The sequence below is a fragment of the Metarhizium robertsii genome (genome assembly GCF_000187425.2).
Source record: "Metarhizium robertsii ARSEF 23 chromosome Unknown MAA_Scf_10, whole genome shotgun sequence".
Classification (NCBI taxonomy): domain Eukaryota; kingdom Fungi; phylum Ascomycota; class Sordariomycetes; order Hypocreales; family Clavicipitaceae; genus Metarhizium; species Metarhizium robertsii.
The window spans coordinates 499993-522744 of record NW_011942150.1 but is presented as its reverse complement, the minus strand read 5'-3'; the positions used below and the strand labels follow the sequence as shown (position 1 = coordinate 522744).

The following is a 22752-nucleotide window of genomic DNA, read 5'->3' as shown; positions in this document are numbered from 1 at the left end:
ACTCGGTCACGCTGACGGACACGGATGCCGTTGCCCGCGCCGCGCTGCATGCCGCCCGGTCCGAGATGGACAAGGGCTGCGAGCCGGCCATACAGGCTAGTTCGCTGCCCATGGCGATTGTGGCGTGAGTAGGAGGTCAAGGGGGGAAGTAGGGNNNNGGAGGTCAAGGGGGGAAGTAGGGGGGCAGGGCTGGGGAATTGTAGCTCTGCAGCTTGAAAAGTCCGGTTGAAACAGACTGCCACGATGGGGTACATGTAGCATTGATGGGCCGGGGTACATAGACGTTTTGTTACTTATGTGGATATTCGCATTGATAGAAAAGCTCCTCCAAATTGCAAATTAAATAAAAAATCAAGCTTCAACCATGGAGCCGCAGCTGCGCGTCCCTGACTAGACCATGTGTCTCGACAAGAACTCAAGATGCCAAGTTGCCACGTTGTATGGAATGTCTACCACCGTCCACGCTTTCACCCGCGGCGTGCTGCTCTCGACCACGACCAGGGAGCGCTTCATCAATTCATTCACTCTCAGCTACACAAAGGCCGTGTTCTCGTTCACCCAGACATCCCGCCAAATTCCCTACCAGCCCCCAACCCGGCCTAGTTTTCCGGCCGCTTGTACTCCCCCTTGTCAACCATGTCATTGATCGTCTTTTGCGTGACAATCATGGCCTCGATGCAAGACGGCGTCCCGCAGTAGACGGCAGCATGCAGGACCGCCTCCCGAATCTCCAGCTCCGTCACGCCGTTGTTGATGGCGCCGCGCGTGTGCAGGCCCAGCTCCAGCCAGGCCTTTTGGCCGATGATCAGACCCAGAGCTGCCCGCCGCGTGGTGGCCGTCAGCAAAAATCCACATCTAGCTTCTTCACATGTGCGAGGCGGACAATGCCGGGCCTGGGCGTGCACTTACTCAAGAGGCTGCGCTGCTTGCGGTCGAGCCCGGGCCGCTGCCAGACGGTGCCCCATGCCCATTCGGTAATGAGCTCCTGGCCAGGCCGGGTGAAGGGCGTGGCGTTGCGGAGCGCGTTTTCCACGTACTCGCTGCCGAGGACGTCCTTGCGGACCTTGATGCCCTCGTCAAAGAGCCTGCGGTGCAGTTCGTCATTCGTGGCATCAGACGACATGGCGCTCGGCTCGAGTCAAGCGGGAAAATTGTGGATATCTGCTGGGCCTTGCTCGTGAATCGCCTTGCTCCAGAGCGGATCTTGTTCGAGTCGGAAAACTTGTGCGGACAAGAGTACCGGATGTGCCCAGAGTGCTGGCGTCAGAAACGCTTATTTAACTTGCATCCGGGAATCCAGGAAAAGCGATTTGCCCGATTGGAGCCCCCCCTCGCTCCAACTTGTCCAGTCCACCTACGAACTCGCCACGAACCCGCCTTGTCTGGCCGGGCAGGAGCCGTGCTTGGCAACTCGTGTGCTTGGCTGCATGAGAGGGACAGGGCTGAAGCCGGGCACCGGGGATACTGCCCCTGCCCGGACTGTATTCCGCAAGCTCAACATGGCCCCGTCCAAGCGCGCTCCGACGTGGAGGTCTCTGGGATGCGGCGGGCCGCTGTGAACCGCTTTATCCGCTTTGCCCGAACATCCACACGATCCCCGGAGTCGGGCGCATGGGCATGGGCATGGGATGAACCAGTGGCGACGTGGACGTGGACGTGCGTGGACGTGGGCAGGGATGTCGGAGACGCTGCCAACACCACCGTGCTCCGTATTACCATATGTGCGCGCCGCTATACACGGGAGCCCGAAAAAGCATACAAGTAAAGTTGGAGGACAAGAGTAATCCAGACGCACCGGCCAACGTGTTTGTCCGACCGTGTCGGACATGACTGGGCTTTGCTGCCGACGGTTGATTGGCAACAGTCATGCAAGCGCAAATGGTGCAAGTTGTGCGTCGTAACAGCAGCATGAGCTCGCGTCGGACATGATGGGGAGACGTCCCCGACCAAAGACACGTGTATTGCGCCATCGGTTTCCCGTTGCAATTACGTACGTCAAATTTACAGTTTCTGCCGTGCAACAAAGGCCAGTCCCGGGCTGCAGCTGACTTGTAAGTTGTCACTCCGGGCGCCATCAATTTGTTACACGTGCATGCCATGCCGTAGCTACCGGGCGTCTTGCAAACTCTCGGACGTCTCAGGTTCTTGTGCCAACACATTTGAGAGACAATGCTGAACCTTCAATGCTGTGACATGCCGGAGAGCAATGGAGCATGGACAAGTGACAGACAGGAGCACACGACCGAGGGCTAGCAAGTCATATTTTGACTACCCACTCGTCATACTTTCTCGACATTGAACCGCAGAGCATCCATGCGCCGGCCAACTTTGTCATTTTGTTACCGTGCCATCCTCCGTCTCTGTGATTCCCAACTTCCAACATGTCATCTATGTCATGCAGGCGCAACACTCTCAAATTATGGATAGCTGTCCATGTTCCACCGGCACCATGTAAATGATACCAAACTTGGTCAATTTGACTACAAATGAGCAACAACTGATGTAAGAATGGCCCTTGCTTGGTCCCGCGTCTCGCGCACAATCACGGCCGCATCGTCCACTCGCCGAACCAGTCCTACCGCGGCGCCGACATACGTTGCCAGCCTCCCCTCGGGACCCCAGCCCGCATCCCCAGTCTTGGCAGACTCGTCGTGCAGCTCCTTGAGCCTGTCGAACTCGACGCCGGCCTCGTGATCCCTCCAGCTCCTGTTGATCAGCGTGCGAGGCGAAAACGGCTCCGGCCAGCCAAACGTGCCACGTAAATGGTTGTACAGCTGCGTACGCACGGTATTCTTGGCACCGTCAGACGCCCGAACAACCTCGTCCTGGTAGCCCTTGCTGATCCGGGCCTCGCTGGACGCCAGGAATCGCGTGCCCATGGCCACGCCCGCGGCGCCCAGTGTCAGCGCAGCCGCGGCGCCGCGCCCGTCGACGATGCCTCCCGCCGCAACCAGAGGGATGCCGCTGTGCCCCAGCGCGTCCGACACCTCTGGGACCAGGGCAATGGTGCCCTGGGCGTCCCTGTGTCTGCCGTGCCCGCCTCCCTCGGCGCCCTGGAGGACGAGCACGTCGGGGGGTGTCGCGCTGGCGGCGGCCTCGACAGCCTCGCCGAGGGAGCCGACCTGCAGCCAGACGCGCGTGTCTGGCGATGCGCTCCTGATGGCGGCGGTCCATTCGTTTAACTCGGCCTGGCCGCGACGCGGTGCGAACAGCCACACGGCGCAGGGGCGGTGCTTGGTCACGGCAGACACGGCCACCTCGAGGTCGCCGTTCCACGTCTGGAACCCGACGCCGATGGGGAGCAGCGAGGGGCCTGCGGCGCCCTGGATGGGCGAGGACCCGAGGAGCTCAGCGGCCTTGTCGAGGTCGGCGAATACGTCTTCTGGCTTGAGGGTCGGCCCAAGGAAGCCCAGGCCGCCGGCGGAGGAGACGGCGACGGCAAGGCCCGGCCCGGTCATGACGCGCATGGGCGCGCTGATGACGAGTGGCGATTTCGTCCATGGCAGGCTCTTTGCGAGGGCCTGCTTGCACTCGTTTCGAAGAAGGGCGGTCATGGTGCCGGGTGCGGTTGACGCAAAGTTGAACACGATTGTCGTCCCGATGATGCAAGGGCCTTGTGGATGATTGTCTTTTGTATGCAGATGCTATGCCGGGATGCGTCTTTTTCTTTGCCGGTTGTCTTGTCTGTCGTGCCGAAGCCACTTGCCTGTGACTGCATCTGCATGGAGTAAGTTGGCTGTTGGTGGAAACGCAGTGTAACCGCGGCGATGTTGCGCATGGCACCTGCTGGTTCATAAACCAGACTTGACTTGATAGCTTGTTCGAGGATCGACTCCACTCCACTTCCTGGAAACACCAGACAGCACTTGAGACCACATGCAGTAACTCCTGCATTCACTCTCCGGGCGGCCATGTGGCGTCCTGGCGGCCCAACATGACACAACCCGCTGCGAGTCGTCCAGTTCGCCCGGCGGGTATGACGGTACGGAGCGGAAGTGGACCATGTACCAGACGCGAGGCCAAAATTACGCCATGTATACATGGATGTACATGTCGACGGTGTAGTTATTCCATCGCCTCTCATTTGCAATTCGCGGACCAGCCAATGGCATAAAACCGAATTGCCAACTGCTGCTACTCTGTCAAGGGCGTCACGCAAGTCTCAGGCATCGACCGACGGGATGGAGGCGACGCTGCGAGACGACGGCAGTATATCTTAGATAAAGTAAACTCGGTCCGCGCCTGTGAATCCAGCTCAAAAAAAGAGCGAGTGCCGTCAAATTGTCGTAGTTGACGCTCTCCGGCTTCCGCCCGCCCAACATGGCCGCGCCGCCCACCGCCGAGCAAATCGCCATTGTCAAGTCCACCGCGCCCATCATCAAGGAGCACGGCCGGGCCATTACAGACGCCTTCTACACAAACTTGCTATCTGTCCACCCCGAGCTGAAGAATTACTTCTCCCTGCGCAACCAGCAGACCGGCGCGCAGCAGCTAGCCCTAGCCAACGCCGTCTTCGCCTACGCAGCGTACATTGACGACCTTGCGAAACTAAGCGAGGCTGTTGAGCGAATCGCCCAGAAGCATGCCTCGCTGTTTATCCAGCCCGAGCACTACCCCATCGTAGGCAAGTTTCTCGTCGAGGCGTTTGTGCAAATCCTCGGCAGCGCCGTGACCGAGGAAATCAAGGACGCGTGGATCGCGGCATACCAGCAGCTCGCCGACATTTTTATCCAGCGCGAGCAGCAGCTCTACCGCGAGCACGGCCAGGACTGGCAACAGTGGCGCAAGTTTGTCATTGCCGACAAGCAGCACGACTCGGAAGACGTCTTCCACCTCTGTCTCAAAACGACCGATACGCTGCCCCTGAAGGAATTCCTTGCCGGGCAGTACGTCTCGCTGCAAGTCCCGGTCCCCGAGGCCGACGGGCTCCTGCAAAGCCGGCAGTTCAGCATCAGCTCGGCGCCCGTCGACTCGCGCGAGCAGCTGCGCGTCACGGTCAAGCGAGGAAGCACTGTGCTGGACGCGAGCGCGCAGGACGTTGTGCAGGGCAAGGTGCCGGGCCTTGTTTCCAACATTCTCTTTGAGAGGTACAATGTCGGCGACGAGGTGGAACTCAGTCCTCCCCGGGGCGTCTTTTCGTTTGACGCCGAGGCCGTGGATGCAAATGTTCCCGTCGTCCTGCTTAGTCTTGGTGTCGGGGCGACACCCGTCGTTGCGATTCTGGATTCAATTCTCAAGTCTGGCCATCCGGCTCGCTGGGTGAGCTACATCCACGGCGCGCGACACGCGGGGGCCGTATGTTTCGGGGAGCACGTTCGTTCCGTTGCCAAGGACTGTGATAACGTGTCGTCGGTGCTTTTTCTGAAAAACGTCAAAGAGGGCGACGAGTATACTTTCCAGGGGAGGATGGACCTGGGTAGGCTGGATGGGGGTGCGCATTTATGCCTTGATGATGACAAGGCGGAATACTTTGTGTGCGGGCCGCCCGAATGGATGGTGCAGACGCGGACTTGGTTGACGGAACAGGGCGTCGAGGTGAAGAGGGTTCACTTGGAGTTGTTTGGGACAGGAGGAATCTGAACCGGCTTATTGAGTTTTGTAATGTCATTGTTTTTAGTGTATCAGATTGACGACAAGCCTTGCTAGCAGGCGAATAACGAGTCACGACTTGCTTTACTAAATTGACATCTGGAGTCTTTGTGAGGTGTGCATCGGCGCCATGCCAGTAGTTGCTACTGTGACAACTATTCCGGCCTCTTTTCCATTGGGGTGAATAAAAACTGGACCATTTTTGTAAAAGAATAAAAAAACTAAACTCACGTCTGTCTGTCCATCCGTCTCAAGAGTCAGGCTGTGTCGGCAATGAAGGATTCCCCTCCGCTCGCCTCACATCTCCGACTTCAGTCGTTGTCTACACTCTTTCTTCCCCACCAAGTTTTTCATTTGTTCTTCCATGTCTTTTTGCCCAGCCTCCGGTCGCTGTATTTCTCGTCTTCCCGCCCCGGTCGTAGTCTATGCAAGTCATAGGCCGAACTCTGAAATATAGACTCGCCATAGAGAAGCGCAACCAGGCAGGGGCGTTATCCTCTGCACATATACTATCCTGACCTTTGATGCGCCATTTCAATTCTGGTCCAAGGCCACCTGCTGGGCCCAGAAAACTCTGAGAAACGGCCTGAATAACTTTCTTGCTTGGAGAGTCCGGCAAAGCTCGCACTGTTTGATCACCCGAATGGACCATGCCGAATATTCCAACATTGCTGCCGTCGACGAAAATGCTCTTCGACGCTGATCTTGAGCCAACGGCATCATGTGATATTGGAACCGCTGCATCTTTGTTGCAAAGTCCACTGCGTTGCTGAGGTGGTTAGGATGGCAATGAGTGCGACTTCCAAGTGCCAATGGCCAGAATGATGGCGTGCGATCCGATTTGCGTCGCTGTCGAGTTCTGCCATCATGTCGTCGTCCATGGTGCAAGTCCTGTGGAGTGAAAACACACAGCATCGCCATAACATTAGCGAGGGCTTTGTCTAGACATGACTCTGCTGCTTTCTCAAATGTCTTGACTTTTGCCTCTAACCAAGGCTTAGGATCGGTTCCTGCTTTTTGTCGAGCCCCCTATTCCTATGTTCTTCTTTTTCTTTCTCTCTGCCTTTTCTTTTACTTTACATTCGTCAACTTGTTCTTTTTTTTTTCATGTTTTTCTTCGTGAAACTTTTGCATGTCTCTATAGAACATTGTCTCGTCGTCCAGATCGCTTGTCTCAGATTCAAGGTTTGGACTTTGAATTTCTTGGACTATATTGATAGAACCTAGAAGCGTGGATTGAAACTCTGCCAAAGTTCGAGGGCGCAGAAAGAAAGTGCACGCCATAATCTCGACTCGTCGGGGCAGACGCCTGCGCTCTAGATGCTAGAGTTGGGGGCGTAGAAAGACGAGGCTGCCATCTCGGTTCGCTAGTGCAGATATAATAGCCATTTCCTTCAAATCAAACTTCGAGTTCAGATATTCAGAAGTTGCAATGATACGGAATATGTTTGAGATGATAGCTCAGCAAGCTTGCTTTGCTACAGCTTCCAATATTCGTAGTATAACACACCACCATCTCCAAGAATAGCTGATAATAAGTCCTCCATAGACGAAAATCAAGGCAATACGAAAATTCCCCTCGGAAGTTTAACGGTTGTACATGGTTCCGTTATGGAGGGCGATGAGTGCCACCATTACAACGACCCTCCAGAGACTCCAGGACTCCCATATGGCTACCTGAATGATGGTTTTCATGAGAATGGAAGCAGCATCAAATGAATTTGATGAGAAAAAATAAAGTGGCTGCAGCTCCAATAGCTATGATTCCAGCGAGGGTAGTGGCAAGGCCTTTGACGAGCATCGTGATGGTGTACCGAGGTGACAATGTGTTGTTGGTGCTGCTTTACCTCGCGACTAGTGACGGGCGATGGGCAGCATCTGGTGAAAGGGCCAACGACGAGCAGTATGCCTGGGAAAATAAAATAGAAACGAGGTAAACTAGATGCAAAATGAACTGCATTGTGGGTGAATTGGATGTGGTGGAATGTACATGAATCATGCCATGTGTCGTGAGAGATCCGCTCGTATGTTGGTCGGATACAACTGATTGTATAACAGAATACAGGCCAGCAACTCCTTTTTTTCCCTCATTCTCTGAGACGGTTGACCACGCACACGTGCAACTTTGAACCTTTCAATGTTGGATGGATGTGGCCAGGCGCCGGCACCAGCAGATGAACACAGCTTCCGGGGGGGTTTATAGGCTTCGAATGTTGATGGCATCATGCATGTTGGTGGCCATTGACAGGCGTCGGTTTGCCGCCGGCCGTGCATTGATGCGACCACACAAATCCGGTTGCCTCACTTTTCCTTTCAATGTTGCGAGAGTGTGAGCGCCTACTGACCCATGTTGTTTCAATGTTCACTTGCAATGACATGTCAGTTTGGCGCTGTTACAACAGAACATCACCAGAACAAAGAAATTACTTGACAGTATAAAGCCTTCTAATCTAAAAAAAAAAGGTCACGCAATTATTGGCCTACATCATTTTTCTAAGCCCAAGGGTGTCTTGATTTGCCCCAGATGCATGATGAGTCATTCTATAAAAAATGTTGGAGCGCAATCGCGGCTCGTTTTCTCTTCCTCCTCAACCTCCTTCTTTCTCCTTGCATCACCTTGCGCAAGACTCATGGTAGACTTTGGTCCCTTGTGTCTTTTCAAGATAGGCTCGCTGTTGATTCTCGACAATGAGGTAGGCCATGAATGCGCCCCCGGAATCAATGAAACTAACGTCTCCTCAGCTCAACCAAAATACCCGACGCTGTTAGCAGCACTGCAGGAACTCCATTTCCCTACGTTGCAGGTCGAATTATGACCTTGAAAACCTCTTGCGGGGACGATATTCAACTCGTCATCTCCCGCGTCTGCTCGGTTACTGTATCGCCTGTCATGGTAGTGCACGTAAAAATGCCGGATGGAATGCAGACGGCCATTCTCAAATTATTCGATCGACGTTTTGGGCATTTCCGCAAGAAGCATCCATACAACCAAGAAGCGGAAGCCGTGTGGCAAGATTCTGTTCGCTCTGGTTTGGCGAAGAGGCTCCTTGACGATCTCCGAAACGAGGAAGACAGTGTCCGAAGGGCGCGTTTTCAAAAGGATGTTGATGAAGGGGGCAGTGAAGAAGAAGAAGAGGAGGAAGAAGAAGAAGAAGATGATGATGATGACAACGAGAATGACCTCGCCGAGTCGGAAGCTATAATATACCACACAGCTCAGAGAAACTATGAAAATGAAGTACGAGCCTATAGCCAACTAAAACCACTCCAAGGCCGATGCACTCCCCGATTTATCGAATCCGTCATTGACAGCTCACCAGAGTCACCCGCGGATCTTCCGGTCGAGTACTTCCAAGTTCGTGGTATATTACTTGAATACCTTTTCGGCTTCCCCCTGTCAGAACTCACGGCGAGAATCCCAAATCAGCCATTTCTCTGGGAGAAGATAGTGCAAGGCGCAATTGATGTTGTTCGAGAGGTGAATAGGGCGGGGGTTGTTCACCATGACTGTCAACCTAGGAATATGATGGTGTCGCAGATGGGCCGCGACGTGTTTCGGTTATACTTGATCGATTTTGCACAATGTGCCTTCAGGGCCGACTACAAGGACACGGACGACGTATATGATGAGGATGGCTTTGCGCATATTGTGACCTTGTACGATAATCATGGGGGCATCGCAATACTGATGAGTCAAAGGGTGAAGAGAGAAACATCATATACGCTTCACCTGAAAGCGCTAGAGGGGTAATATTACACAACCATCACGGGGTTTTTGGCTAAAGCTTGGCTTGCTTAATAAGAATGTTACAATATGCATGTCCTCAGCCCGTTCTCCAGATGTACAAAGTCGGATTGCTTTACCCCACGAATGGAGAGAGTCAACTTGCTAGCGCCATGTTAAGTCTGGAAGAAGCTGTTCCTGGCACTTGGAGACGTACGTTGGGGAACGATGATGGAGCAGAACATGGAAGAAAACTTTATTGGGAATCAAGTTCCTGGCTTGATATTATAAATGAGCGAGCTCACGAAACTGGCAATAGTTTTGAACTGTTGGTGAGCCTCATCAGCTAAATAAAACGCTCATTTCATCACCATCTTGACCATTTGCCAAGTCGGCTAGTTTGAAGTTTCTCAAACCGCTTGTTTTGCCAAGATACAGAGCCCAATCAACTATTTCATGTCGCTCAAGGAACTCTCTAGCAAGGTTTGGTCGGGAGGTTTGGGTAAACACCACAAGAGGGGACCCGTGTCACTGAGCAGGCACGCTTGCAGAGCTCACCTCCTACTCGTGCAATAATTTTCTTCATTCGACTAGAAACCCTCCTCAACGGTATCCATATATGCGCCATCCAGGTCCCGGCGGCTTACCAGAGTTTCGTTCCTGGTTAGCGTCGACCGGCTTCTCGCTCCCGATGTCACCTCTCCATGCAGGTTGTGGTGACGACGTGGCACAATAGCAGGTTCGCATCGGTCCGATGGTTGACGAAAGGATTCATTCTCTTCACATTGACAGTGTGACCATCTAGTCATCAGAGTTATTGTCGCCCGCCAAACAGGGAGATGCTGCAACAATGAGCCGCACAGGCACATGTCGTCCTGGTCCGTCCCACATGGGCATGTTTGCCTCTCGTTTTGCATGAGTATTTAAGACGTAGCGATCCGGAGGGGTTGTGTGACAATCTACTATTTAACACCGTCGCATACACCAGCCAAACGCATCTAGTCGACCAGTTTCCAATTGGCAGAAATACCTGCCATGTTCTCACTCTCCAGCGCTCTCCGCCGTCTCGGCGTGGGATGGCTTGCCATAGCGGCTTGCTTGTCTGTGTCAAAGGCTTCTCTAATGCCGGAGACGTCTCCTCTAGAGGTTCGAGCTGCAGCGGGCGATCGCCTCGTATTTTGCCACTTCATGGTTCGTTGCCAATTTCGCATTGCCACATCGGCACATACTAAACCTATACCGCTAGATTGGCATTGTTGGGGACCGAACCAGTGCATCCGACTATGACGATGACATGAGACGCGCCAAAGATGCAGGGATTGATGCCTTTGCCCTCAACATTGGCGTGGATGGATACACAGACCAGCAGCTTGGATACGCGTACGACTCCGCCGCGAGGAATGGCATGAAAGTATTTATTTCTTTCGACTTTAACTGGTGGAGTCCCGGCGATGCTGGCGGCGTTGGACGAAAGATTGCCCAGTACGCCAGTAAGCCTGCACAACTGGTGGTTGATGGACGTGTCTTTGCCTCTTCCTTTGCTGGTGATGGGTTAGACGTTGATGCCATGAGGTCTGCTGCCGGCTCCAACGTGTACTTTGTTCCCAACTTTCACCCTGGACAGTCCTCTCCCGACAAAATTGACGGCGCTCTGAACTGGATGGTAAGTTCTGTCCGTATAAGCCATGTGCTTTACTAACACTGGCATCGCAGGGTTGGGATAGCAACGGAAACAACAAGGCGCCCTCCAACGGCCATACTGTCACTGTTGCTGATGGAGACAACTCGTACCAAAGCTGGCTTGGAACAAAGAAGTACATGGCGCCCGTGTCACCCTGGTTCTTCACCCACTTCGGTCCCGAGGTTTCTTACAGCAAGAATTGGGTCTTTCCGGGAGGTTCTTTGATCTTTGACCGTTGGAACCAGGTGCTTCAGAAGAGATTCCCTATGCTTGAGATTGTCACCTGGAATGACTACGGGGAATCTCACTACGTCGGCCCTCTCAAGTCCCCTCACTATGACGATGGTAACTCCAAATGGGTCAATGATATGTCCGTACCCAGCCCCCAGGCGCGCTCGCCCCCAAAAGATGTTGATAACTAACACAGCGGCATCTTAGGCCCCATGACGGCTGGTTGGATCTCTCCAAGCCCTTTATTGCCGCGTACAAAGCCGGCGCCAGTTCCATCAACGACTACATCAAAAAAGACAAGATCATCTACTGGTACCGCCGCACTCTCCGCACGCTCGACTGTGATTCCACCGACACCACGGCCGGACGTCCTGCAAACAACAACAGCGGCAACTACTTCATGGGCCGGCCCGACGGCTGGCAGACCATGGACGACGTTGTCTATGTCGTGTCTTTCCTCACCCAACCGGGAACCATTACCGTCCAGTCTGGCGGTCAATCCAAGACGAAAAACGCGCCGTCTGGCGCTCACATCTTCACTGTCCCCGCTGGTGTCGGCCAGCAAAAGTTTTCTCTGACTCGCAGTGGAAATACTGTGCTCTCGGGCACATCATTAATGGACATAGCGAATGTGTGTCCCTGCGGCATCTACAACTTCAACGCCTACGTGGGCACTCTGCCTTCCGGCTTCAACGATCCCCTGCAGCCGCATGGCCTGGCATCATTGACGGTCGGTCTGCACGTCAGTACTTGTGAAGCCAAGCCGTCTCTGGGGACCAACCCTCCAGTTACCAATCCTCCTGGTGGCGAAACACCAACGACAACCACTTCACCGGGAGGCCAGCGTCCTACCACTACTACCAGCTCTACCAAGCCTCCTGTCACCAGTCCCCCTGGAGGGGGTGGTACGTTGTCCCCCAAAATGCTAGCTTCATGAATATAAGGAATATTTGGCTAACATGCCGTTTCAGAAGTTTGCACCGGCGGCACAAACGCCGACGGCGAAAGCGGCAACTATTCTGGCCTTTGCGGCTTCTCGTGTCACTATGGATACTGTCCACCCGGCCCGTGTAAATGCACTTCGTTCGGAAGTCAGATTTCTCCTCCTCCAGAGACTGGCTATAACGGCTGCCCTCTTCCCGGAGAGGGCGAGGGATACAAGGGTCTTTGTAGCTTCTCTTGCAGTCATGGGTATTGTCCTGGTACGGCTTGCCAACGATGCTGAACGATGTGCATGGGATTAAAAATGGCCGCCTTTATTTGAAGCTACTAAGGTAAAATAGTATGCGCCAATACATTTCTGTTCATTCTGTGTATACATATGTACTTTGTGACTTGTACATCTCACACAGACATGTTCCTTGAACTCGGAGCTCATGGGTTCAATCAAGGACACTGAGATGGACGGTGCCTGAGCTTCAGACGTTAATCAGACTGACGAGCTCGAATGATGCCCGCAAAAGTTTATTTATCTGTCAAGATGAGAATCAATGTTGAGCGCAACGTTATGTGTAGTGTCATGAAATGCCTGTCCATCAGACAGCTTGAAATGCTACACAACGGCCTTCACAGCCGCAAGACTTGTACATGGTCCGTACTTGGTTAATCCAGATCGATAAGCGCAGTTACTCGAAAAATGCGATATCACTTCAGCCCACAGCCGGCATAGACCCGGCGGATGTCACTGCTCCTGTCGCCTGTTGTGGCCTGCCAAAGAAGCTCGTCCACCGCGAGCTTATACATGCTCGACAAGTAAGACGGAAAAGTCGTTTATTCGTATTACTTCCCTGCCAGAAGCCAATGTCGCATCCGTGGCACAACTCTCAGCCGCGGCCAGTCTTACGGGTGAGACAAGCTGCTCAGCTGCGAGGGCAATGAGTCGATTCAGCAAACGGCCGAACAAACGAGTCGAATTTTATCACGATCCACCAATTTATGTGTTGAGAATACCGGACGACGATTTACAAAACGAGGAACGTGTCTAGTCATAATGGCTCAACGCTTGAAGCCTGCACATGATCCGGTGCATGGTATCGGACGCTGCTGCGACCTCTGTCTGCGTAGAAAGTGTGCCATCCTATTCATGAGCGACGACATCCATTATCTAATGTGCTACAATAGGCTTGTATGCAGCGGTAATGTCCCGTGTATGGCATGTTCCATCCGCGGGATACCCTCGTCCTGCGTGTATCCCGACAGCTACGTTCCGCGTCCTCATCGCCTCTCGTCGTGTCCCGCCTCTGCTTCCACCTCTCCTACGCAATCTCAGGCGGTGCTTCAGGCACAGATAGACCAGACACACTGTAGTCATGCGAGCTTCAGCAATGGCGCGCATTCGAGCATTGAATTTCCTCCTTCGAATGTGTCGGAAGGGCCTCCACCTGGTACTATGCAGCTTGGCTCGGAAACAACGGTATACGTGAATAGTCGGCACTGGACAACGCGTTTAGTTGACTTTGCCGAACCGGACCAACGCTTGCTTCTAGATGATGCGTGCGCTGTGCCTGCTCCCCGTCCGCAAAAGGATGAAATTGTGCAAAGCGCCGGCCCAGCACCGCAGCAATCTACAGCATGCGCGCTGCTGCTCCATGGATCCCATTTGTCAACATCGAGATCGGAAATACTATCTAGTTTGCCGGAGCGTTCAGTGGCTAACCGCTTAGTTGCTACATATTTCAGCATGGAAGATTTGCCCCGAGGTGAGCATCATATACTCCAGCCCATCGCCACATCACGCCCGCACCTCGAGTGCGACTAATCAGTTTCTGGGGTTTAGTTTGCGTTCACTCGCCGAGTTTTCTGCAACAAGTGTGTTCCATCCTTTGTCTGGCTACGTAGGCGCCCTTTGCCCCATTCACCCCAATGCTAACAGACACCGCAGTATCAACGTTTCTGGGATGATCCGTCCCAAGCCCCCTTGACATGGATCGCGCTCCTGTTCGGAATCATGAGCTTCGCCGCCCAAGCCCAGCCCGGCACCCCAGACCAAGCACACGATCCCGCGCTGCCGCTGCCGTTCCTCGAGCAAATCGTCTCGTGTCTCGTCCTCGGCAACTACACCCACGGGGCGCCGTACGCCATCGAAGCCCTCCTGCACTACTTTGTCCTAGAGCGTAGGAGGGCCCGAGACACGCAGGCGGACACTTGGCTCGTCATGGGAATCATCCTCCGCCTCGCCCAGCGCATGGGCTACCACCGCGACCCTCTGCACTTCCCAGGCATCACCCCTTTCCAGGGCGAGATGCGCAGGCGAGTATGGCTCATGATCCACGGCATAGACATCACGACGGCGCTGCAGTTCGGGCTGCCCCGGATGATCAGCCCTCGTCACGGGGATACCGCGCCGCCGCGGAACCTATCCGACCACGAGTTGCGAGAGGACATGGCGGTGCTCCCGCCGTCGAGGCCCGAATCCGAGCACACCCCCATGCTGCACATGGTTGCCAGAAACAGGTTCTTTGTCGTCCTGGGCGCCATAGCCGACGCCAGCATGAGCGCATCCAAGATGACCCTCGTAGAGGAGAGGGGGCTACTGCAACGGCTGTACGATGCGCGCGACGGCATCCCCCCTGTTTTTCGATATACCTCGCTGTCGGACAGCCTCGGTGACACGGCATCGCACAATATCCATCGCATCATCCTCATGGTTCTGTTTTACAAGGGCTTGATAGTCCTCCACTGGCACCACGTCAGGCTGGTCAACGTGCGGACAAGGAGCGAGGAGCCGAGGCCAGCCGCGGCGCGCGAGGAGACGTGCAGGGGCTCGTACCGGATCTGCACGACGGCCGCGCTGAAGATGCTCGAGATACAGCACGAGGTGGAGGAGCAGCGGCGTCCAGGCGGCTGCCTCGCGTCGTTGGGGCTGCGCTTCTCGGCCGCGTACAACCACGAGTTTCTGATGGCCACCCTGGTGCTTTTCACGCACGTGTATGGAATTGCGAATGGCGCCCCGGGCAGCTATTTGGATGATGGGGAGAAGGCGGAGATGCATGAGATGGAGGGCGTTCTCAGGCGCGCCCGGCGTACGTGGAGTCTGCGCAGCGCACACTCTAGGGAGGCGGCCGCGGTCGACAAGTTGCTAGGCAAGCTGTTCAGGATACTCGACGGCCCGGGCTGCGAGGCGGTGTTGATGGACGGCGGGGCAGTTGATGCTTCCATGGGCCAGCTGGATGGCGTGGACTGGGGTTTCCTCGCGGAATTCGGCTTGCTGTCGCATTTGCAGGATCTGAGTCGTCACTGTATAGGGCGTTGAGGAGCCTTGCTTGTCTATATTGAGATTTTGTACAAGTCGGGCCAACTGTTCTTGAGGCAAGATCCATGTGGTCTCAGATAATAATAGATGCTGGGAGAGTGTCGAGGGAGCGTGTGAGAGTAATGTGGGATATAGGCTGTGTCGTGGGGTATACCGGCAGGTAATTCCAGTTTATAGGTTGGGTCAGAGCCTATTTATATTCAACAGACACGGGTAAGAATCATGCGGGTGGTGGGAATCGTGGAAAAGGACACAAGAGCATTGCGAATCTTGTTACCATGTTTGAGGAGTAGCACAATCTTGTACGGGAGACCTCCTACATGTTCCTCCATCAGAATCAAGCGGACTGCCAATACATGGCGTAACTAGTCATCATTCGCACTAGACACATACGTACAGTCATAACAAATTAACGTTCCACCCATCAAGCTGCAACAGACATGACATCCACGCCATCTTGAATGTGCTTCTTGGATGGCATCTTATTCAGCCTCATCAGCTCAGAGCTCTGCGACATGAGCGGATCCCTCCCCATACTAGCCATGGCCACGACCGTCTCGCCCTTGGTGTAGTAGGCGACAAACTTGGCCTCGGCCGGATCGCCGTCAACAATCACGTCGTCCCATCCATTGGCAGTGTTTCCGCAATACCGCATCTGAGCACCCAGTGCGGACCAGAAAATGGGAATATTCAGGGGTCGGTTCTGAGTTGGGTTCACAATGTGGTTGGCAACATGGCGGCCCGAGTTCTGGGCGACATTCCAGTGTTCAATACGCACTAGCTTGCCCTCGCCTCCGGGTCCTGAATATGGGTGCGTGGCAATGTCTCCAATTGCGTAGACATCCTTGAGGCCAGAGACCTGGAAATTCTCATCCGTCTGGACTGATCCATCCTTCTCGAGGCGTAGGACAGAGTTGTCTCGCAGATAGTCTGTGGCAGGCATGACACCGACTCCCAGGATAACGAGGTCGGCTTCTAGTTTTGTGCCGTCTTGAAGAATGACGGCACCAACTTTGGACGGATTCGACGCGGATGGCTCTGCCCTCTCAATGCCGCCTCCCAAGTGGAACTTGACACCCTTGGCTTCAACCGCCTTTTGTATACCGGCACCAACCTTTTCGCCAAGGACACGCTCTAAGGGAACCTTGGACATGTCTGCGACCGTGACAGTGTTGTCCTTGCAGATGGCATTGGCTACTTCCATGCCGATGAAGGATGCGCCAACAATGACAACCTTCTTGCCCTTGTCGCCAATAGCATCGACAATGGCTTTGACATCATGTACATTTCGCAACGTAAAAATGTTGCCGAGCACGCGGAATCCGTTAAGGGGTAATGTTCGAGCGATTCCTCCAGTGGCAAGGATCAATTTCGTGTAGGAAATATTTTGGCCGTTCTTGGTGGTAACCTTGCGCTCTCCAAAGTTGACGGCAGTAGCTTCTCCGTCCACCCACTCGACGTTGCCGCTATCGAACCAGCCTTTGTCTCTCCATTGCAGCTTGGAGAGGTCAGTCATGAGAGCCTTGCTCAGTTTGGGTCGATCGATGGGATAATAGCCCTCGTTGGAGATGACAGTAATGCCACCAGTGAAGCCCTTCTCGCGCAAGCCTTCAACAGCGCCTAGTGCACCAGACCCTCCGCCAACGATGACTACCTTTTCGTCTGCAGCAGAAGCACCGACGCAGCTAAGGTTGGGCTGTCTTCGAGAATTTTTGATTGCGGATTCGTCGCCAGTGATATAGACGGCGCCATTGCGCTCGGTGACCTTGAAAACAGGCAGGGCGTCGAGGGCGGGAGCTTCTTCGACGTCACCGGTGCTTGTGTTGAAACAGGCTACTCCGTGCAACGGATGACAGAGACGATTAATACACATGATACCGAGCGGTGTCGATTTGATCAGCGGGAGGTTACCTACCACCATGCCATGGACATTTGACGCGCCCATCAGCAGTAAGGACGCCCTTGGCAAGGGGTGCACCGTAGTGTGTGCATTTGGCGCCCATTGCTTGAATCCTGCCTCCCGTGTTGACTAGTAGGACCTTGCCGCCCTCCACGCCGTCAACCTCGACCTCCTGCTTGGAGCCGGGCGACAAGGAGAGGGAGGTCAAGTCCTTGAGCTTGAATTCCTGGGCCATGGCTCGAGGCAAGGTCGAGAAGTGTAGTGTTGGTGTGTTTGGGGTGTTGAAAAGGGCGCGACTAGAACAGAGCAGAGCGATAATGCGGGGATTGCTGCGTAACATGTACGAGGGCGTCTGGAGATGCGCTTGAGATGGTGAGGAGAATGAGGAAGCGTGTTGGTTGTGTTGTAACAACCAATTTAAGCAATTGACGACGGAAATGGATGTAGGTAAAATGGAAGTGTCAATCTGGCGGTGAAAAGGATATGATTCTGCGACCAAAACTCAGACGGGACGGGAGGTGACGGGCATGGAACTTGGGAGGAGGCATCAGGGCGAGAGCGGCTTAAGCGGGCGCTCTACGCTTCCAGAGTCGTTGCCGATAACAGCTCCAAGTCGGGCCATGACGGCGTGCGGCGCCATTGGTGCATCTTGAGCTTCGTCATCGAGTTTCAAAAGCAGATGCCGGCGGAGCATGGGCCCTCATTCACGATGTGATGACAATGGCGTGATGCTGACTGGCTGCGCAACGTGGGTGGTCCAGATGTCTGGGATGGCGGCTTAGCGGGGAAGGAGCTACCGTCCAGTGATGTCATTTGCGGGCAAGTAGTCAATACTCCGTACGATATCGACCAATTGATCCCAGCCATCCAAAAGACGCATCGATGGCTGCACAGCTCCTTATTGGCATTTTCATACAGCCAATAGCAAAGCAACATCAAGCTCGCCTGCAACCACAAGCTAAGAGCCAACCTCGAGCGAAATGAATTGAATACTTAACCTCAACGACACCTTAATTTCACCACTTTTGCTTTTACCCTAGGCCACCCCGCAGTTACCCCAGCCGACTCGATTATTCGGCCAGGATTTGCGTACGGGCGTGATCCAGAACGCAGAGCATTTAATACAGCAAGCTCGAAAAGATACCAATGCCAGCGACTTGAAAGGGAGAAAATGTCTTTACGTTACTTTACCTGAGAGCTAGGGACACTTTTATTGCCCTCTACTACGTCGATGAGACGGTTGATAGCTGTAATTACTTGTCACCTTAGGGTAGGACTTGCCGTAATGTGCGCAACACTCATCTCAAAGTCAGCCATGACGATATGCATACGATATGACAACCAACCTCTCTTGGCACATGGCAAAACTTGCCGTATCCAAATTCCAGTAATCATTCTTTGTCATAGCTTTTGGGACATCTCTTTGCGCTGGCATCACGTGTACACTTTCTTTCTGACTTGGTAATGATGCTTGCTACAAGTCTACCATAATGGCATCCTCCATGTAATGGCTGTGGAATTAACAAATGCACGTTTTGAATAAAAGCGTGATTCGGGACCGGATCACCCACGTTACTCGAATACCTGAAGCATGTTGAACGGGGGCAGTTCTTCTGGGCAGCACTCAATAATTGTGCTGTTGAGCCTGAATGCACAACGCCAACGGTGACGTCCCACCACATTTAATGCTAGCAAATAAATGAGGATAGTATCGTGACCAGATTATTTCGTTCTCTATAGCCTTTTGCATGTAATCACCACAAACTACGTCTAGTGTACTTGCGTCAATTTTAAACGGAGTGTAAATACTCAGCCAGCCACCGTACACCACCTGCAAATAGCTACGACTTCCAAGAAACCGAACTGTAAATGTTGAGAAGGGGGGATGCAAATATTGCACTTGTCAGTATAATCGACAAAGGCTTTAAGACACTGTACCTACCTGTCGATCCCATATTGTCCTAGGACCCCGCTTGCTTCATTGGCCATGATATCCCAACCATTATGCGTGGCTTTTTGAACCGTGGGCAATGGGTAAGTTTATTAGGTAGAGCTGCTCGTCGAGTCTGCTCTCTACTAAGTGCCCTCCACGAAAGGCTCTCTGTAAGGGACGCCTCTGATGTTACCATCCCTATAACAAGTCAGGAATCCCTTCAAATAGTGACACATCCTCACCGATGTTTCATCGCAGTGTCTTCAGCCAATCTAGAATCTAATCCATCTTGACCGCTTTTATAAAAAGAGGCTTTGCCGCTCGTGTGCTCCTACATACATGAGCATACAGCATGCAGTTACAAAAGCACAATACGGATTGGGTAATCATGAATTGCAACAACACCAATGGCAGGCTTGTGTGGTGATAATAAGCGAAAGCTTGTCCACCTTTTCTGGGCTAGACTCTTCGTTATAGGGAAAGACACTGAGAAAAAAGGAATATTTGCTCACTAGTGACGCACGTCTCAGCAAGCAAGACGCGCAAAGTGGCCCCCTGATAAGTAGCATCTACAGACATTACCAAGCAGCTTGCTCGATCGGGGGGCGATTGGTAAACACATTGCAGAAAATGCATCCAATGAATCTTGAGACGCCAACTACTAAACATATTTGGATGCAGATGTCTGACAAGGTGCGACATGATGTGGTCACCTCACAAGCCAAATCGCTTGCCAAGTACTAGCAAGCGGCTGAGAGCTGCACCAGCGGCACAGAAAACAGCGCTGACCGATGCAAGGCAACATCTTGCAGAGTCTCGGCGTTCTTTTGGCGGCACCGGGGAAAATTATCAGTTAGATTAGCCATGTTCCGGTGAGAAAAATTAAGCTGGCGAGGAATATATAAGCCCAGGAGTTACCCACTGGTCCAAGATGTCCGATCATCCGCATGTAGCACATGCCATCTTGTCCGAATACCATTTTCCAGTGTTATCCTACATTTGCATCCCAGCCCAAAGTCATCATGACAGCTGTCACTGCCTTATTTGACCCGGCCATGCCGGATGAAACAAGCATTAGTCTCTTCTCCAACACCTCCATGGCACAACTTACGGTTGCCTTGAAGAACAGCAATGATGGCCCGGACCCAGTCGGGAAAAGTTTTGGGCCCAGTGCGAGTGATTATAAAGGCTTTATTGCACAGCCGTCACAGCTAGCCTCGGGTTCATTTCGCGGTTTCCGCGTCGTGGTTGCCGCCACCGTACCGAGAACAGTTGAAGGTCGCCCAGCCACTAACCAGATTTCCATCGTTTCCCCTGTATACCAGGGGCTTGCTTCCAATACGTTGGAAAACAAAAAGGTGGCAGTCTCCAACTCTGACACATCCGCATGGGTATACTTTCTAGAGTAAGTAAGGCCAAAAAACAAAAAAAAAATTTAGGGAAAAAAATAACATACAACACTGGGTATTCGCTGGTCGTCACCGACCCAACTACTAATCCAGCGCTCGCCAGGTTATTAAGGGAGATCAGACGGGATCCTAAGCTTTGCTAGCGGCTATGGTCGTATGTGTCAGACAGAGCTGTTGATCCTGCCTATAAAATATTAGCTTGGTCGAAGGGCATTTTGCTAACGCTGCCCAATGCAGAGTGCCCCCCCTCGTTAACCGAGAAAATGGATTGGATGAATGCTGACTTTTCCCGCCTTTAATTCTACAGTGGTACCAAGGATAAAGTGAAGTTAAAGGAATTCAGCTTCTCAAATGGCAATGTTACGTCTTACATGGACGGGGGCGACGTTGCGCTCAATAGCTCGCTTGGCGCTTGGTATGAGCCGGCAAGTGATGAGCGCTTTGTTGTCTATCAAGAAACAAAATACGGGCGTCTGAAAGAGTTGAGTCTAATAGACCGGACAAGTAAGTTCTCGTGTTGGACGATGCACATTCTCTACCCGGCTCCATGGTAACCGTTTTCCTGCCAGCCCACGACATTGTCAGCACGAGCGATGCAAAGGCCGGCACGTCCATTGCTGTGACGAACTACCAGGACACAGCTTACTTGTATTACGCTGACAAGTTGGATAATGCGCGACGAGTGACCAAGAGCAGCGGACAATGGGGTTCCTCCCAGATCGTACGAGACAGCCCGCCAGTTGGGGACAATCAGATAGCTGTTGTGACGGCTAATGGCTTCAACCACATATTCTATTTGGCACGCGACGATACAGTTGATTCTCGCGGGTTTTCACACATAGTCGAGCGAATCTAGGGAGGCGAGGCGGTCGGGTGGCGGAGTGGCTTGGTCCGGAGTCTGGCAAGCACGCACAGAACAGGAGCTCCAATAAAAATTCACTTGGTTCATGGAGCGGATGGACGAATGAATGATTCAATACCGTCCTTTGCAGCAAAGTGATGGTGTGCCACGGTCGGTGGCACCGATCATGGGCTGTTCGGAGTCTGTTCCCCTCCCCCGGGTTGTGGATGTTGTCAAGAGGGACGAAGAAACAAGATTGAAGCCGGTGAGAGATTGCAGGGCATGACGTGCTCTCATAGGTACCCCGTTTCTTTATGCAATGCTCGGTAGAGTCGGTGAAACGCATTCCGTGTGACTGAAACCCCGCGAACGGGCACGTTGTGGCTTCCATGTTGCTAGACCGTGTTCCCTTCATCATGGCCGTGGTGACGCATCACATGGTGGCCGCGTCTTGAGCGATGCGCAAACGTGGATGAAAAGTCCAAACATGCCCGTTTAATATTGCTTGGACTTGGCTTGGATGGGATTTATCCATTTTTATCCACTTGGCGGTCGGGTCTGCCACACTTCTGGACATCGGGACATGTCGAATGGGAACAAGACCCGCCGCTCGTTCGCGTTTTGTTCCACACGGCCGGTTGGGAACGTTTAAAACGAGACAAGCGGCATGCATGACGGGACGAGGCGCGAAGTAAAAAAGAATGTGGCGGCGTCAAGTGGTGGTGTGTGCCGGGAGTTGGGACGAAGAGGAGAGGAAGGAAGACTGGTTGGCCATGGCCGTGCTGTTCGTGTGCTGCATGTGTTCATGTGCTGTTCATGTCTGTCTGGTGCTATTTTGCCCTGCTCTGGATCTTGCCGTCCTTGGTCGACGCAGATAGCACCTTGGACGGTTCAATTGTTGTTGAATCTCGACTCTTGGGTCGATTAATCACCTTCATGTCCGTGGTTCAATGCCAACATGTTGGAACCCCACCCTGCATATGTCTTGATGTCTAGTGCGAGTCCAGATTATCCACTCGCCCACTCTGGCGCCCAACCTTCACTCCACTCAAGCTCGTGACTCTAAATGTCCGAGATGCGTCCTGACATCCGCGTCCAACCTCTCATCCACTTGACCTAATATCATTGCATATCTTTGGCCGCCAGGAGCGCCTTGCCATATCTCCTATTTTAGTGGTTTTTTTTCTTTGGC

The 22752-nt window shown here is 53.2% G+C and overlaps 8 protein-coding genes across 8 annotated transcripts; 5 read left to right on the top strand and 3 right to left on the bottom strand.

Annotated features, from left to right (window-relative positions):
* Positions 1 to 599: 599 nt before the first annotated feature.
* MAA_07787 (4-carboxymuconolactone decarboxylase) lies at positions 600 to 1123 on the bottom strand (the record flags this gene model as incomplete). Its single annotated transcript, XM_007825785.1, has 2 exons — positions 600 to 817; positions 910 to 1123. 2 exons carry the CDS (start codon positions 1121 to 1123, stop codon positions 600 to 602), a joined length of 432 nt encoding a protein of 143 aa, XP_007823976.1.
* A 1357-nt stretch (positions 1124 to 2480) lies between these two features.
* MAA_07788 (dehydrogenase) lies at positions 2481 to 3554 on the bottom strand (the record flags this gene model as incomplete). The annotated part of the gene is made up of 1 exon (XM_007825786.1): positions 2481 to 3554. The coding sequence occupies one exon, from the start codon at positions 3552 to 3554 to the stop codon at positions 2481 to 2483; it is 1074 nt and encodes a 357-aa protein (XP_007823977.1).
* A 766-nt stretch (positions 3555 to 4320) lies between these two features.
* Positions 4321 to 5580, top strand: MAA_07789 (Globin, subset; the record flags this gene model as incomplete). The annotated part of the gene is made up of 1 exon (XM_007825787.1): positions 4321 to 5580. One exon carries the CDS (start codon positions 4321 to 4323, stop codon positions 5578 to 5580), a length of 1260 nt encoding a protein of 419 aa, XP_007823978.1.
* A 2821-nt stretch (positions 5581 to 8401) lies between these two features.
* MAA_07790 (Protein kinase-like protein) lies at positions 8402 to 9340 on the top strand (the record flags this gene model as incomplete). Its single annotated transcript, XM_007825788.2, has 1 exon — positions 8402 to 9340. The coding sequence occupies one exon, from the start codon at positions 8402 to 8404 to the stop codon at positions 9338 to 9340; it is 939 nt and encodes a 312-aa protein (XP_007823979.2).
* A 1008-nt stretch (positions 9341 to 10348) lies between these two features.
* Positions 10349 to 12450, top strand: MAA_07791 (glycoside hydrolase family 71 protein; the record flags this gene model as incomplete). The annotated part of the gene is made up of 5 exons (XM_007825789.1): positions 10349 to 10504; positions 10560 to 10976; positions 11027 to 11364; positions 11433 to 12130; positions 12197 to 12450. 5 exons carry the CDS (start codon positions 10349 to 10351, stop codon positions 12448 to 12450), a joined length of 1863 nt encoding a protein of 620 aa, XP_007823980.1.
* Positions 12451 to 14172: 1722 nt separating this feature from the next.
* Positions 14173 to 15477, top strand: MAA_07792 (fungal specific transcription factor; the record flags this gene model as incomplete). The annotated part of the gene is made up of 1 exon (XM_007825790.2): positions 14173 to 15477. One exon carries the CDS (start codon positions 14173 to 14175, stop codon positions 15475 to 15477), a length of 1305 nt encoding a protein of 434 aa, XP_007823981.2.
* A 424-nt stretch (positions 15478 to 15901) lies between these two features.
* MAA_07793 (monodehydroascorbate reductase) lies at positions 15902 to 17612 on the bottom strand (the record flags this gene model as incomplete). Its single annotated transcript, XM_007825791.2, has 2 exons — positions 15902 to 17310; positions 17393 to 17612. The coding sequence occupies 2 exons, from the start codon at positions 17610 to 17612 to the stop codon at positions 15902 to 15904; spliced, it is 1629 nt and encodes a 542-aa protein (XP_007823982.2).
* A 2720-nt stretch (positions 17613 to 20332) lies between these two features.
* On the top strand, positions 20333 to 21575 carry MAA_07794 (uncharacterized protein; the record flags this gene model as incomplete). The annotated part of the gene is made up of 3 exons (XM_007825792.1): positions 20333 to 20715; positions 21027 to 21223; positions 21289 to 21575. 3 exons carry the CDS (start codon positions 20333 to 20335, stop codon positions 21573 to 21575), a joined length of 867 nt encoding a protein of 288 aa, XP_007823983.1.
* Positions 21576 to 22752: the final 1177 nt, after the last annotated feature.